A 17,281-nucleotide genomic window follows, 5' to 3' on the forward strand; every position below is an offset into this window, starting at 1 on the left:
TCATGGGAGGTAGAATCATCATCAACATTATCAGCATCATCTTTATCACTTTTATGGACACTATCATAACCACCATCATCTCTCAAGATCATAAGTCTTTTATTACTACAATCTCTCGCCATGTGGCCCACACCATGACATTTGAAACACTTAATAGGAGAAGTGTTAGATGAATAAGAAGAAGGTTTAGGGTTAGAAGTTTTACCTTCATACTTGGTCTTTATTTCTTCCTTAGCTTGGGATGTATCTTTAGCTTTGGAATCCTTCCATTTGGAAGTTGTCTTGGAGTCTTTCCAAGAGGACTTGGAACGTTTGTTCTTATTTCTCTACTCCAACTTTATAGCCTTGTGTATGAGCTCTTCCTTGTCCACAAAAGTGTACAAGTCAAGCTTATCTCTCAACTCTGGCCTCAAGCCATCCATAATTCTTGACATTGCTTCACGTTCATTTTCTTGAATGTTTGCACGAAACTTCAAGGTACTCAACTCGTGCACATACTCCTCCACTGTCATAGATCCTTGAGAAAACATTCTTAATTTTTTATTCATCTCTGTGTAGTAGTAGCTGGGGACATAAGCCTTTTTCAAGTACCTTTTAAGCTTCTCCCACATTTTAATAAGCTTTTTCCTAAGTTGGCTTCTTTTGTACTGTAAATCTTGCCACCAATAAACAGCATAGTCAGTGAAATTCAAAGAAGTAGTTTTTACCTTCCTTGACTCAAAAATCAAGAGTGATGAAGATTTGGTCCATCTTCATTTCCCAATCAAGGTATTTTTTTAAATTGTTGCTACCCTTGAATGAAGGATACTTTACTTTTTGGTCCGGTAAGTCAACATCACGCTTTGAGGATTTCTTTCCTTTAAGAGAAGGGGGTTCTTCATACTCCTCATCATCGCTGGGGATCTCATGCTTCTTTCCTTTAAAAGAGGAAGTCTCCAGCTCATCTTTATCCTCTTTATGGAACCTATGATCAAGTTCCAAGTGAAACTGCTACAACTGTGTTTTGATAAGTTCTAAAACAGAGTTCATATCAATACTAGGGGATTCATCCTTGTTACTCATATTCACAAAAGCACTAGAAACATATAAGATAAAAATGGGTCCTCACACACACAAACTCACATGTTTACTCTCAAAATAAATAAAGTCACTCGTGTTTCACAAAAAAAAATTAATGACTTTTTTCTTAACGATGAAAAACACACTTGCCTTTTATCACTCACTAAGCTTATGGATAGAATCCAATGGTGAAACCAAACACAAATCAAGAAACTAAAAAACAATCAAGTGAATATCTTCTAAATTAAAAAAACTAGAAAATAAGCACAAGATGAAAAGAAGATTTTTTTTTTTGCAATTTTGAAACAAATAGGAAAGCAAAATTTTCAAATAAAATTAAGCTTGCTAAAGGAAAAACCACACGTGACAATAAAAATAAAAAAAAGAAATAAAAGTTAAAGAGTCAAATACTCAAAGACAAAAATAGAAAACTAAATAAAATAAGAGAATAGCACAAATAGCAAATAAGAGAGTAGAAAATTTGAAAAGTGCTACCAAAAATTAAGAAAGTGATCAACGTATAAGAATTTCTTATTACCCAAGTTGACTTTTCTCTTTAGGCAACCTCTTGGTGACTTGAAGTTCAAGAATAGTCTTTTTCTACAGTCATAACTCACAGCAATATATTTTTTTTGTCATTTTTTTTGAATTTTTAGATTTTTTTTCTCTTTTTTTTCAACACACTAACACTTTTTTTACCTTTTTTTGCACGAATTTCTAGATTTTTTTTTAGAAGACTAATAAAATGAAAACTCACATAAGATGAAAAAGTCACAAAGATGAAGAAGAGAAAAACCAAAAGATAGAAGTAGATGGGGTAGATAAGAGATGATCACAACAAAAAAACTTAAGATGAAAAAAAAAAAGAAAGGACAAGAATTTGAACCAAAACTAGCAACCAAAGCTCTAATGCCAATCTGATAGGGGACGCGGAAGCAGAATCGTGCTAGTTTAGGATATAACCCTGAAACAACAAAAACACAAGAACAAAAAGAAAGAGACAAAATTTATGACGGAAATAAAGAAAGGTATGAAGTAAACAATAGGATAATGATCAAGGAGAAGATCCTCTAGAGCACCTGCATCTAGGAACCTCAACCTTCGAAGACACCACAAGAGTTGATCATGCTCTTGATCACGTCTGTTTCTCACACGGGATGCCACCACAAAGCACTAAGGCTCACTAGAGTTATAAACTCTAAAATGAATAATTTCATTCAACTTCTGTTCCATTTACAAGAGGGAGCATGCCTAATTTATATAGGCTCATAGAAAAGAATATTTTCTAAAATTAAAACCCTAATTTCCTAATACTAAAAGGAGAAATAATATAAAATAATGATAAAATATTTAGCCACATAATTTAGGAGATGTGATCCTAAAATTATGGGATTACAGAATTTAAAAATTAATACTATAATTAATTCTAACCTTTGACTAAACTCAAAATAGGAAATCAAATCAAAGGACCATTAAAATAGAAAATAATTTAGGAGATAATCAAGGGATCATAAAAGATGATGAAATTTTGAAATTGTATGAATGAAATTATACGATAGGAGACAATAGGAAATAATTATACGAATGAGTATAAGTCACTATCTCTTTTTTTTTTTGAAATTACTGGAAAATATTATTAAAAATAAATCAATTACAAAAAAACCATAGAAGGGCCCTTAAGAGAAACTCCCATTGGTCCTAATAAGCTTAAGTCATTTGAAATGTACAAAAGAGGAATAACAATATGTCACATTAAAAAGGAAATATATAATAAATTCGAATTATTGACAGAATTAGCTTAAGTCCTAATGATGTAGATTTTTAATTACCACATGAAACGTGGTTTTATAACCTTGATTATTTCAATATGATTGTGCTTGATTTTATCAAACAAACACAAATTTTACTCCTCTCTGACACACATGTGACTTCACCAGTTCACCACTCGCACTCTCCAACTCTCAGAATAATACACAATACACGACCTCTCACCTTCACAGTCATGATCTCTCTCTCATGATGTTATAGTTGGTTTATGAGGAAAATTAGGGAGAAGAGAAAAATGTGAAGAGAGAAAATGAAGAAAAGAAAAAAAAATAAATGTAATTTTCTCTCCTTAAAAATGGGAGGAATGAAAAATTATTAATTTCATATATAGACAATAATAATCTTATTATTTATAGAAAAATATTTGTATATAATAAAAATTAATTTATATTTTAACATATTATTTATATATTTTTTAATATATATTACTGATTAAATAAAAATATATTTGTAAACTTTTTTATTTTTATTTTGAACTTAGTGAATTCATACATACAAGAAAACGATTATAACAACATGGGCTTTTAGACAAATATTTATATACAATAAAAGTTAGAGAAAATATATTTGTAAGTCCTTACAGTTTTAATCAATTTTAAATAAAGTTCCTATAGTTTATTTTATTTTAATTGAACCCTTGTAGTTTAACCAATTAAATTTTTCAATTATTATATGACTTTTAAATTAATTACATAATTTTTATAATTTAAAATTTCTATAATTAGACTGTCTTCTAAATATTTTTAATACATGTAGAACTTTTATAAAAAATTATAATAAAAATAAAAACAGTGAATTAAATCAAATATTTTTTTATTTTGGCTAAAAGTATTAAATGATTTTTTTGCAAATTTTAAGAGTATTTTTTGTTTGTAAAATTTAATAATTTATTATTAATTTTAACCTTCAAGAGTGAATCTATATAATAGATGAAATTATAAAGACTTAATTAAAACAAAATAACTTATAAAAATTAATTTAAAATTAAATAAAACTATAATAACCTGTAAGCATATTTTTTTAAAAAGTTAATATATCTATATACATATTATTTATACATTTTTACTATATATTACTGGTTAAATGAAAATGCAATTGTAAATTCTTTTTTTTTTTTTTTCGAACTGAGTCAATTCATATCTGCAAGAAGACGATTATAACATGGTTTCCCCAAAAAAAAGAAAAAGACATGGGCTTTTAGTGCCAACACCAAAAGCCCCAAATGCAGAAAAACACAAACAAACGAAAGACCAAAGTGCAGAACAGAAATGACATCCATGGATGCTAACCAAATCCCCGTTGCCGAAGATGAAATCATGCAGATGATAGTTTTGAAACCTCGCATAGAAAAAGGTCGTAAGACCAGTGAGTAAAGGATGACTGAACTGATTATTAAGAAACCGACAATTGACAATCGGTTCAGTGAAAGGGATCTCGTAGGATTTGAAAGAAGCAAAAACAGCTTCAGATTAATTTGACAACCATCTGCATTACTCATAAAGAAGCAGAGGAAGACAGTGGCAGCAAACATAGGCGACAAAACTAGCCATAGAAGACAAAAACAACTATTAAAAAGTTGCAGCACAAAACACTGGACTTCCTTGAAGCTGCATCCCACGAAGGTCCCAGGAGAATCATGTGTGTGGCCCAAAACGATCATCATGCTCTGTTTCTGAAGAGCAAAACAGAGCATGCTTTCTCCTCTTGTCTCGCTGTGCAAAAGTAAATTCTTTTATTCGATTACAGGAAAAAAAATTATTTTACCCAATTTTAATTTTAATTTTTTAAATTATTAAATATATAGTTACCTAAATTTAAAATGGACAAAAAATTAGATGAAAATTGAAAGGAGACAATTGACAAGAAAGAAATGAATAGCTCCCAGATCAAGACACGTAAATTAACATCGATTTCTCTAGTGTAACTCCCAATCCAAAAGTGGAAATTATAAATGTGATACGCATTGTTCCTAGGAATTACGAATTAGAAAAACGAAGGGAAATATCACCCCAACATCTCTTATAAGAATTTCAATTATTAAAAAATTTCATAAAATGTACAAAATAATTTCAAATCTTAAATTCTGTACAGTTATAACTTGGTAAAGAAAAATAACCACTTGATAAAGGAAAATGATAATTTGGGTATGGGTTTTCCTTCACCAAATTATAATTGTATAGAATTGGAGACATTTTATGAAATTTTACCGTAATTGAAATTTATGTGCCGAACTTTTCAGTAATTTTCCCAAAACCAAAAAGCCACAAAATCTCGCAAAAAAGGAAAAAAAAGAAAAAGTAATAAGCACATTCAATTAGCTGCAAAATCCAGTGGCTACTTAAGATTATGCAATATATTGCCACCCAGCAGTGAAAATCACCTATCAAATTGAATATAAGCTGATATGAGTAATGCAGCTCAGTTTGTAAAGATGTTGTAAATAAACGGGCTTCTTAAAATTAGTATGTATATAAACTAAGTTTTCCCCCCAAATCATAGCTTAATTTAAATAATCAGTAATTAAAAATGGCTGCTGTCACTATAAAAACACAATCAAGTTAACCAAACACTTGCTGATTCGCGAACTCCTTTCTCCACGGCTACATTTTCTAAGAAGAGTATTAATTTATTCAATTATTGATCACCAAACAGTACCACTGCCCCTTGCTAATTATAATTCCTTTCCCATTTTAGGAACGCATTAAATAAAAGGAATTGCCAAACAAGCAAACCATAACCACGGATCTGAAGGAGAAACACATAGAAGGAGAAACCAAAGTTACCCGCAATAGAAATTATATATATATATATATATATATGTATAAAGATTTAACAAATACACTGTCATTATAAATTTAACAAGATAAAACTTCCATCCATATTAGGTCTTGATAAGAAGCATCCATCTAAAAAATTATCTTCAGATACAAATTCCATGAATACACAGAAATGATATATGTGAAAAGATAAGCACAAGCAAGGCATATATTTAACAAGCATCAAAAATGCACAAAACTAACTAAGGGCATGTGGTTGAGTGATATGGACTCATACTCCTTTAACCAAGCGTTAGGAATTCCATTCTTGTTTGAGTATGGAAAAATGTCCTTTGGCCAGTTCTCCTATCCTTCGAGATGCCTGACCATGGGCAAATCTAAATTAGTCTGAAATGTTATTGTACCTAAAAGATAGTCTGCCTAGGATGCCAGATGGGTAAGCATAAAAAAGAAAGAAAGAAAGAAAGAAAGTGTACAAAACTACCAAGTACGAATTGTCCAACACTGACCGCATGAAATATTTCAATGCAAATTCTTAGGCCATGAAGGCAATCCTACGTGAAAACAACGGGCAACCTAGGGGAGTCTAAGCTTTAGTAATTTAGGCGGATTAAATTTATTCAGCTCAGACTTAAAATATTTTATCTTATCTAAAAAGTTTATATAATTAAGTTTAATCCTAATATCTTTAGGCCATAGGATTATTTGGGCAGTTCTAAATATTTAGAACTTTTTAAAAATATTTTTATATTTTTGAATTAATTTTGATTTTTAAATAATTTTATTATGCATAAAATATTATTTTAACTTTAAATATGAGATATTTTATTAATTAAAAATAATAAAAATATGAAAATATAAATAATTTTAATTTTTTTAAAAATAACTATAATAATGCTGATGTACTTAAATATATGATATTTTAATATTAAATTATAAAAAATTTTAAAAATTAATTAATATTTATTATATTTTATATATATATTTTAAAAAATATTATTTTTTATTTAGGTATTTGAGGTAAATTTAAATTCGACAGAATTTAGCCTGAACATTGAAAGAAAAATATTATTTTTTAAGCTTGATTCTAAATTTTTTTCACAGGTTCAGAATAGTCCATCCAATTTACTTAAATTACCAACTAGTCCAAACCACCACCTATGAGTAGAGACAGACTGAGCAAAAGAGCGTAGGTATCGTATACATCCACCCGGATTATACCACGTGTCACCAGCCATTGCATCTCAAACGCCACCTCTTTAATTTAGAAGGCTGTTTTTTTTTTTTTTTCTTTGTTGGTAGAATGTAAATAGCTAGTTTTACTTTAGTTTTCTAATTTCTCATTCTCAAGGGCCAAAAAAATTCTCATTCTTAATTCTAAAATATATAAATAATACGGACTAGGAGAATTTCATGAGATAAAATTTTTTATCTTTGATTTGTGGTTTTTTATTCTCTCATCATTCACTTTTGTCAATTTTTTCTTTTTTTTTAGTTTTTCATGTATGTTGATGACATATTATTAGTCAATACTTAATGTTAAACCCTTCTTCAAATATGAATTGATTGACCAACTCCTAACAGAACAGTTTTATCAAACAAAGAATTAAATTCCAATAGAATACTCACTCCGTTAAGTTTGTGATACCACTTGTTGAAAAATAGAAAAAGCAAAATGTTAGAAATAGACTCTCAAACTAGTTTGCTGTAAACTAAATTTGAATGAAGGTTTGGAAATGTGGTCCAATGATTTCATATATTGTATTTAGTTTTCTGCTCAATTTTTTTTTTTCATTACTTATGTGATAACCAATCCATGGTGTTAGAATTTAATATATTAATAATATTATCATTTTTTTCTTCAAACATTGACAACTTTTTCGTAAGTAAATTAATAAGTGAAGTGAAAAAATAAATGTGTCAAATAGAAAAGTTTTGATATTCATTTAAATGAGAGATAATTTTATTATTTTTATTAAAAATTTAATATCAAATCAGTATCCTAAATTATAATGTAATTTAAAAAATTTATAAACTTTGAATTTAAATAAGTGTGGTCAATGTATATTTGTTAAAATTATTTCTTATATTAATCTATATAATTATCACTAATATTTTGTAATTTTTGTTGATATATTTTAACAATCTTACTTTCTCCTTATATAATAAGGATCAAATCAATATTTGATGCAAACACTAATAATCAAATCAATAAAAATTACATTTGAAAAACCAAATTAATAATCAATTTTGGAGTTGTGTTTTGCTTAAACTCTTTTAAATTTAAAAAAAACTATAATTTTTAACCCCTATAATTTTATTGAATTTTATTTTAGTCCTTATAATTATTGAAAAATAAAAATTATAAGAATCTTAAAAAAAATTGAAATTATAGGTATTAAAAATACTAAAAAAATTATAAAAACTACAAATAAAACTGAGTGAAATTGCAAGAATTAAAGGTTGTGTTTTTTATAAATTTAATTCAATTCAATTCTGACAAAATTGTAAAATAAATGTTGTAAAAAAAAAAAATTGCTAAAAAAATTTAGTAAACTGAGCGATCGGCCCCAAACAAATCCTCCCCCTTTCTGGCTTCCCACGAGACGAGGGAAGGTCGAAGCAGCTCGAACAGGTCATTTCTTAGCCCGCTCTCTTGGTTCCTCCATAGACGAAATTTATCCGAGTACTATGATATTCCGTTGTTTTTTGTAATGAAAATTTTATTCTGAATTTCAATTCATCTCATGTTGTTCTGATTTATTTTGAGAAATCAATTCGATAATCGGATAGTTTAGGATGAAATCTCATTTTGAAACCTGGAGATGCGCTCGAATTTCACCTTCGACAGCAAGAGTATTCTGTTTCCCTGTGGTTGATTGATGATTTGGTTCAGCACTTTGAGGGGATTGAGTGTTACTCATCTATGCCTGAAATTCTCATAGGGTATGCTTCGTTTAATTTGAGTAACGTGGGGAAGGAATTCTTCGGCTAAGTCCCCTGCTGATATTTAAATAATTTCCCCCCAAGAATCTTACCCACATTCAATTTCAAATTTCCGTTTTTAAATTTTAATATTCAAAGAGCCCTGATGTTTCTTTCGATTTCATCCAACAAAAGTCTAGAAGATGTGGGTTCGCTGGGCACGTTTTAATGGTTATTTGAGAAGATAACAGTGATGGATTTGTTACGATGAGTGAATGGTGAAATATAGGGGGCCATTCTGTGCAAAGCTGAGTTCATTTCTCTTGCATGTTTTTGCAGCCTTTTGGACTTGTATAAACATATGAGAATATTGTTTGGGTCACTCACTACCCATGGTTATCCACACTAGTCAATTGATAAGAGAGCAATGTCCGTGGAACATTAATGTACTTGTTATTAAGAAGAAAGGCCTAGTGTACTCTAAATTTTAGACGAGAAAGATATCATAATTTATTGGCTTTACTCTGTTTCCTCTCTAAATCTCTCTAACATTATATTTGAGCCACTGCTCTAGCAAGCTTGTTCTGATCCTTGTCAACCAAGGCCTTAGATTGGCAGAACTGTGAAATAGATATACCTTCAACGGTCCTACGCATCCTGATCTCCTAGTTCTGGCACGTGTGAGCAAATCATCTTCTGCTATAGGATGAAGAAGCCAATTTTTATCATGCTCGAGTATAACAGAGATCTATTTTAATAGCTCAGGTGTTTGATGGTCCAAGAGGAATCACCCATTGAAAAATATAACTGAGAGCAACAATGGTGGTTGTGTGAGAAGTTCGCAGCAAAAGATCATGTTGTCTCGAAGAGGGGACTGATGCCATGGTGTGAGATCTCGAAAGAGGAAGCATGGACTGCCGGGAACAAGCTGCCACTCTTGTGCAAGGTTAATCTGTTTAGGAAAACAAATATTCTTTTTATTGAAAAATTTAAAAAAATTGAGGGGGTTGAGAGGGAGAGAGTATTGGTATGGTAGATTATAATGTAGCAACAAGATTAAAGAAATAAGGAAAAAAATTAAAGCAGAGAAGAAAGAAGATGATAATAATAGAAGGTGGAAAAACCAATTGTTGTTTTCCACACTTCATAGACAGAAGATTAGTGTAATATAGCAAGGAGAAGATTACTACAATGGTATAAATATAATACAGCAAGAAGTTTGAGAGAGATGAGAAAAAAAAAGCAGGAAAATAGTTTTTTGAAAAACGGGAAGGAATGAAAGAAGATAGAAGAAAGGTAGTTTGATGATAATGATAAGATGAAGTTAAAAAATGGTGCATGGTTATTTGGATTGATCATTATGACAGCATCTTTAATATTATTAGAGCGGATTTCATGTGAGAAAGGAATAATAATTTCCCCACTTTGCTCTGTTTCCTCTCCAAATCTGTTACACGGACCCATTGTAAACTGTTTTTGACTTTGTTGTTCTTGTGCAAGTTTATTACATGAATTAGTGAAAAGTGCCCATAGTTGTATTTTGTATGATGTGGTTCAGCATTTCAGGTTTTCTGATGAAAAGAAGCAAACCCTATGAGGAAGATATTCCCAATTGATAGGAAGTGCCATCTGACGCTCGAAAAAGCAGTGATTTCCCATTGAGTTTCAACTTTCTCATCCTTCTATAGCCAAAAAATTGAAAAGTAAACAATTTCTTATCCTCTAACCTCAACCCTTAACTTGGTTTATTACCTCGCCTTACAATGGCATTGTGGGGCATGACAACATTAGAGATAATTGTGGCCTTGGTGACTTGCTATGAGTGTGAAATGTGATTTGAAACAGGATTTTTCGGGTTTTCCTTATTTGTTGTTGTTGTTGTGCGTTTTTTTTGCTTGATCAATGTTGTGTGTGATTTGAGTGTACCCTGGTTAACCGTACTCTACTCATCTATTGGTTCTCAAGGTAAGTCCAAATGTCCCATCTCCGGTAGCCATTAGCGTAATGACCGGTGATGCTATGATTGGACGTAGAATAAGATCATTCCATTTCATATCCTGTTAGTAACTGTGGTTCCTATTTTCTTTGGATCCACGGTGTTGATATCTAGGATTACATATTTGTCTGGAAATTTTTTTTGTTCTTTCCTTTCTCAGTATAGTGTCTATTTCAAATATGCTTCTAGAAGTCGATGAGACTTATGTTAAATTTGGAGTTGCCAGATGAATGAACAATTTACATTGATGTGAAAATTTGTTGTGGACTGAGGCTTCACATTAGTTGCTTGTGGAAATCTGATGACCTTATAATTAACCATACTCTTCTACTGGTTTTTAAGTCCAAATGTCCCATCTCCGGTAGCCATCAGAGTAATGACCGGTGATGCTATGATTGGACGCAGAGCAATACTATTCCCTTTCACATCATAAGGAACTGTGGTTCCTATTTCCTTTGGATCCATGGTGTTGATTTTTGGGATTACATATTTGTCATGATTTCTTTTGTAATTGGTTTCCAGTGCTGATGTACATTTCTGGAAGTCAATAAGGATCAAGTTAAATTCTGAATTGCCGGCTGAACAATTTACCTTGATGTTAATTTCTGGTTGATTGAGACTTCACCGTTCACTATTTATTTATTTATTTTTATTTTTGTGTTGTTTGGGAGTAAAACTATAATGATAAAACATCGACATTCATCTTTTTGATTTCATACCAAAATCGATAGGGAGAATGATAGTTTGGTTTGAATATACTGAATTAATTACAGTTAAATCCCTAATAATTTTTTAAAAAAATTTAATTAAAAATATCGATCTAGATAATTATAAATTTAGGAATTTCAATTACAAATTAGTGTTCAAGTATCAATTGTAATTCTTAAATTATAATATAAATTTTAATTTGTAATTATTTGAATTGATGTTTAAGATTCATTTTCAGAAAATTTTGGCAGGAATTTAACTGTTATTAATTCAAAGTTTTGGAATTTAACTGTCATTATTTTACAATAATACTAAAGCACCAGGCAACTGTAGCTCTCTCAGGTTCTGAATGTCACAGTATAAAATGAAAAAAGTTGGTATATGAAATACTAAATATGGCCTGTTGGTGGGTAAACTTATTCTTATCTTCATCTTACAACAAAGAGAACAGCTAATAGGCTAATAATCCAATTAATTAACGAACAACATCACGAAAGGAATTTTAGGACGTAAAGTAGATTAATGAATCATGATATCATGATTGCATTAAATTAATAATTTTCTTCAAGAGTACAATGTAAGTTTAGTTTCGTATTCTTCACATGCATGAGGTCACTATAAACACATCTCAAGAGCTTAAAAGAAGAAAGAGAAACTGTGCTATCAAACACGTACATGTGCATGGAATTTGAAACAAATCATCAGTCGGTTGTTCAAAATAAACGAGAAGCTTAAGAGCCAGGAATCTTCATCACTGGAAATTCAGAAATGGAAGAAGCACTGTATATATGAAACGGTATCGTTTGTCACATTCCACCGTATGAAGAAGCATCTGGTAGCCATGGAAGAGCACAAGCATAGAGCTCTGGTTCACTTTCTGAGGAGGTGCGGGAAGCCATTGGAGTTGCTGATCCAAAGCTTGGCAAAAGAGGGAGACTGAAAACAGGGGACTTGCGTTGACCTTCAAATTTCAAAAACACTCGTGCGTTTTCATTTTTCTCTCAACGTTTTAGAATTAACTAGACTTTAATCCCGCACGTTGCATGGGTACTAATCAAATTAAATTGCAAAATTAATTGTAAAAATAAAATGTCAAACATTTATGTTAAAGTTGGTGAAAAAAAACCATACAGCAGATGAAATAAAATTTTTAACATAATAATATTTTATTCATTAAGAGTTAATTTAAAATATGTCTTGTATCAGGATATTTGATTATAGGTTACAAAATTAAAGACTGCAGAGAGTTCAGTTATTTTCAATGATAATGAACCATACATATTATTCGAATTTTCAACAATTTCAAACATTAATGGATGAAAGAGTGGTGGAATGATTGGATATTGTATTTACATGTCTAGACTCAAACCCCGCGCATTACACATAGAATAACTAATTAAGATGAATTAGCATTTTCAATTAAAATTCTGAGAATGGATAATTTCAAAAAGTGCAGGGGGTAAAAAGGAAAAAAGAAAAGTACCAAATTATAAATTGAGTGAAATTATAGATACCAACAAAATAGTTTCCCCTAGAATTTTTAATTGAATATATCTAATTGAAAAAAATTGAATTAAAGTGTAGGTTTTCAAAACAAGAGGGAGGTCTTTGTAATTTTAATAAAAAAATCATTATATTTTATTCTTGAAATTGAGTAGACTTTGTGTCCATAAATAAAATTAAAAAAGTAAAGTTATTGTTAAGTAATTTAAAATAATATAATAAAAGAAATACACATACTTGAAAATAAAAACAAAAAAGACTTTCATTGTTATTAAGTGTGTGTGGGTGTGTGTGTAGGTAAGCACGCATGTATGCTACAAAAAATTGAGAATAATTAACAATATACTTACCTTTACTGAATCCGTTACATATGAAATAAAGCTCATGTGAATTAAACCACAACAAGAATTCTCAGTTCCATGTCTTTCTTGCAAGACTTGACTTCATTGCTTTAGAGTCAAGAATGGGATCAACAAGCATGTATTTGCCCACTGTTTTTGTCTTATTATAGTGTTGTTCACTGGTTGCTATCATAGAGGTTAGGAACAGTTAGAGATATAATGTCGGTGCCTATAAACTATTATTTGTTATGTTTATTTAAAGAGGAAAAAGAAATTGTTACTTACAGAAAATTGGCAGTTATTCCCTTATTCAAGGATTCAACTATTCAAGTTTTCTGGTTAAAATTGTACATTTGAAACTTTTGAACCAGGTCAGAACAGGTGCTTGCAAATTGTGAATTTCCTCAGTGTTGTGACTCTCAATTGGAGAACGTTGGCTTTCACCACGTTGAATGAGGAATTGACAAAGTTGACATTTTTTTTGGGGGGCCAGAAGGTGCATAATCTGATCTATATAATATGCATTTGTCATTTCTGTATAAATAGTCACAATGCTTCAGGTTACTTGTTAATTTTCTTTCTAGTGCTGCTGTACATTTCTGGAAGTCAATAAGGATCAAGTAAAATTCTGAATTTCTGGCTGAACAATTTACCTTCATGTTTATTTCTAGTTGACTGAGGCTTCACAGTTCACTATTTATTTATTTATTTATTTTTATTTTTGTGTTGTTTGATAATAAAACTATAATGATCAAGCATGGACACTATTCTTCTTTATCATATACCAAAAACAATACTGATGAACTTTAACTGTTTAGGGGTTTGGAATATCACAATATAGAAGAAAAAAAGTTGGTATATAAAATACTAAATATGGCCTTTCGGCTGGTAAACTTTTTCTTATCTTCATCTTAAGGCAAAGAAAACAGCTGCCATATGAATCCAATTAATTAACAAAAAACATTGGGCACGAAAGGAATTTTAGGACATGATAAACTAGACTAATGAACCATGATTACATTAGATTAATCATTTTCTTCAAGAGTAGGATGCAAGTTTAGTTTCGTATTCTTCGCATGCATGAGATCACTATAAACACATATCAAGAGCTTCAAGGAAGACGCAGAAACAGTGCTATCAAACACGTACATGCATGGAATTTGAAACGGATCATCGGTGGGTGGTTCAAATAAACGAGAAGCTCAAGAACCATGAAGCTTCAGCAATGGAGATTCAGAAATGGAAGAAGCACTGCATATACGAAACACCACCCCGTGTTGCAGACCTGAACAAGAAGGCATACAATCCCCTGACGGTGTCGTTTGGTCCGTACCACCACATGAAGAAGCATCTGTTAGCCATGGAAGACCACAAGCATCGAGCTCTGGTTCACTTTCTGAGGAGGTGTAATGGGAAGCCATTGGAGTTGCTGATACAAAGCATGGCAGAAGAGGAAGAGGACTTGAGGGACTGTTACAGGCCACTTGATGATCAATGGAAGAGCAAGAACGAGAATAATCATAGTTTCTTGAAGATGCTGATTCTTGACGGGTGTTTCATGCTTGAAGTTCTGAGATTTGCAGCTTGTGATAATGCTGCTGGTGATTATGCAGACAATGATCCTATTTTCAGTTGCCATGGAAGACTGTATGTCACACCTTATATCAAACGTGATATGCTTATGCTTGAGAATCAGATCCCCATGATGGTTCTTGACAAACTGATAGAATTTGAGGGAAACAAAAACCAGGTATTTAATTACTCCTGGACTTTAATTTTCTCATGTGTTTCAGTCTTGTTTATTAATATAATTAGAAGTTGGCATTTATAAACGGCTGAAAATTTTGAATTTTTTTTCATCATGGAAGGAGACAATTGATTTTAGTAATGTCAGTTGACTTAACCAGTTTCGTCACTCAAAACTCTTCTGCTGCAACATTTTATAACTAGCAACATAAGACTTAATTGACAAGTAGTTTTATCGTGAAAATCAACTAGTTGAGAAGTAATTCACGTGACTCCATATATAGTTGTTGAAAGCAATTATATCAGCACCTTTTGTTAAAATAAATAAATTAATTATTGGCGAAAATCATATTGATGGAACTCTAAATTTATACATGGTTTCAATTGATCCTTTAATTTTATAACACCATTAGTCTCATATGATGAATTTTTTTCCTAATCACTCTCATTTAAATCCTAATCACTGTCATTTAAAAAATTAACCTTGACGTGTCTATATTTGAAAATATTTTGTCATCATTTAAAATTTGATATCAACATTTTTTGTTAACAAAACTAACAATATTAATGTTAGATGACCGAAATGACACAGGATAAAATTAAAAGATTAAAATGACACTTTGTGTAAAGATAAAATTTTGTATTAATTTATTTATATATCATCTCTTCATTTTCATTTTGTTTGTTTGTTTTTCTGATTGAACACATGGCACCTCATCAATATTACTATAGGATCCAGAGTTCTTGAACAAGCTCGTCCTCAAGTTCTTTTCCCCTGACACTCGAATCTTCAAAAGCTTCGGCAAATGCTTACACATCTTAGATCTCTACAGAAAATCCCTCTTTCAACATGAACCAACACACCCCACAATCATTCCCAATCAAATCAAATCAAGCAAACACCAAGAAGACGAAATCATCATTCCCTCCGCAAGAGAGCTTCGAGAAGCTGGCATCACCTTCAAACCAAGCGAAAGCCACAGCCTCAAAGATGTCTCCTTCAACGGCGGAATCCTCAGAATTCCTTCAATCATCGTCGACGACTGCACCGAGACCATGTTGCTGAACCTCATAGCATTTGAACGCATGCATGTTGGAGCAGGCAACGAGGTTTCTTCGTTCGTGTTCTTCATGGATAACATCATCGATAACCATGTTGATGTAGTGATTTTGGAACAGAAAGGGATTGTACAGAATGCTCTTGGAAGTGACAAAGCTGTGGCGGAGCTTTTTAATTCACTATCTAGAGATCTTGCTGTGGATCGTGGAGGAAGCTTGGAGATAGTGCAAGTGAGTGTGTGTAGATATTGCAAGAAGCCATGGAACAAGTGGAGAGCTAATCTCATTGAAACTTACTTCAGGAATCCATGGGCGATCGTGTCTTTTGTTGCAGCCATATTTCTGTTTGGGTTGACTATCGTTCAGACTGTGTATACAATTCTTCAATTGTATCATAATAATTAAATTGGAGTTGTGAATTGTTGTGGTGATTACACAGAGTTGAAGAGAGAAAATGTGTCATAATTGTTAGAGCATGCAACTTCTGGAACTCTTTTTGTCCAGAATAATAATAATAATAATAGCTCTTCTTTCTATGATTGGGCATCATTATTTTTTTAATAATTTAACTTTAGTGCCTAAACTTTTTTTCTTGTTGACTGAGGCTTCTCATTTGTTGCTTGCGAAATCTGATGACCTTATAATTAACCATACTCTTCTACTGGTTTTCAAGTCCAAATGTCCCATCTCCGGCCGCCATCAGAGTAATGACCGGTGATGCTATGATCGGACGCAGAGCAATACTATTCCCTTTCACATCATAAGGAACTGTGGTTCCTATTTCCTTTGGATCCATGGTGTTGATTTTTGGGATTACATATTTGTCATGATTTCTTTCGTAAATCGTTTCTAATGCTGATGTACATTTCTGGAAGTCAATAAGGATCAAGTTGAATGCTGAATTGCGGCTGAACAATTTACCTTGATGTTGATTTCTTTTTTTTTTTTTTTCTGATAAAAGTTTAGATGGGGTGGATGTGGTAACCCACCAGGGCTAGGGCAAACCTTCCAACTTTTTTGAGAATTTTTGGGAGGATTACAAATCACCCACCAATGAGTGCCTCACATCAATCAACAAGATTCGAACCTTGTCCTTGTGAGGTAAAGGCTGAGTCCTTCATGGGGAATTGAACCTTCGCCCAAGTGCTTGCAATTGCGAATTTCCTCAGTTGTGACTCTCAATGATAGAAGGTTGGCTTTCTCCATGTTTGCGGAGGAATTGACAAAGTTGACATCTTTTTTGGGGCCAGAAGGTGCATAATCTGAGCTATATAATATGTATTTGCCATTTCTCTATAAGTAGTCATAATGCTTCAGGTGACTTGTTAATTTTCTTTCTA

At 31.6% G+C, this 17,281-nt stretch overlaps 1 protein-coding gene, 1 long non-coding RNA gene and 3 other non-coding genes across 5 annotated transcripts; all 5 read left to right on the plus strand.

The window, feature by feature from the left end:
* Positions 1-8,249: 8,249 nt before the first annotated feature.
* On the plus strand, positions 8,250-11,290 carry LOC129317210 (uncharacterized). Its single transcript, XR_008594968.1, has 2 exons — positions 8,250-9,534; positions 10,155-11,290. It is a non-coding gene; the product is annotated as an uncharacterized LOC129317210 (long non-coding RNA).
* Positions 10,557-10,708, plus strand: LOC129319136 (small nucleolar RNA snoR2/U65). The gene has a single exon (XR_008595446.1). It is a non-coding gene; the product is annotated as a small nucleolar RNA snoR2/U65 (small nucleolar RNA).
* Positions 10,925-11,074, plus strand: LOC129319138 (small nucleolar RNA snoR2/U65). Its single transcript, XR_008595448.1, has one exon. It is a non-coding gene; the product is annotated as a small nucleolar RNA snoR2/U65 (small nucleolar RNA).
* Positions 11,291-14,280: 2,990 nt separating the features above from the next.
* On the plus strand, positions 14,281-16,445 carry LOC129317147 (UPF0481 protein At3g47200-like). The gene is made up of 2 exons (XM_054961504.1): positions 14,281-14,886; positions 15,615-16,445. Exons 1-2 carry the CDS (start codon positions 14,290-14,292, stop codon positions 16,344-16,346), a joined length of 1,329 nt encoding a protein of 442 aa, XP_054817479.1. The 5' UTR covers positions 14,281-14,289; the 3' UTR covers positions 16,347-16,445.
* Positions 16,446-16,612: 167 nt separating this feature from the next.
* On the plus strand, positions 16,613-16,762 carry LOC129319139 (small nucleolar RNA snoR2/U65). The gene has a single exon (XR_008595449.1). It is a non-coding gene; the product is annotated as a small nucleolar RNA snoR2/U65 (small nucleolar RNA).
* The last annotated feature ends 519 nt before the right edge of the window (positions 16,763-17,281 follow it).

Source organism: Prosopis cineraria, unplaced genomic scaffold, assembly GCF_029017545.1.
Source record: "Prosopis cineraria cultivar Desert tree isolate PC_DT_omini unplaced genomic scaffold, ASM2901754v1 PC8, whole genome shotgun sequence".
In the NCBI taxonomy this organism is placed as follows: domain Eukaryota; kingdom Viridiplantae; phylum Streptophyta; class Magnoliopsida; order Fabales; family Fabaceae; genus Prosopis; species Prosopis cineraria.

Bases quoted from the DNA above. Each gene is read 5' to 3' on its own strand.
- LOC129317147 (XM_054961504.1), top strand. From the start codon at position 14,290: ATGGAATTTGAAACGGATCATCGGTGGGTGGTTCAAATAAACGAGAAG. The intron at 14,887-15,614 runs GTATTTAATTAC...ATATTACTATAG, and splicing joins TTGAGGGAAACAAAAACCAG to GATCCAGAGTTCTTGAACAA.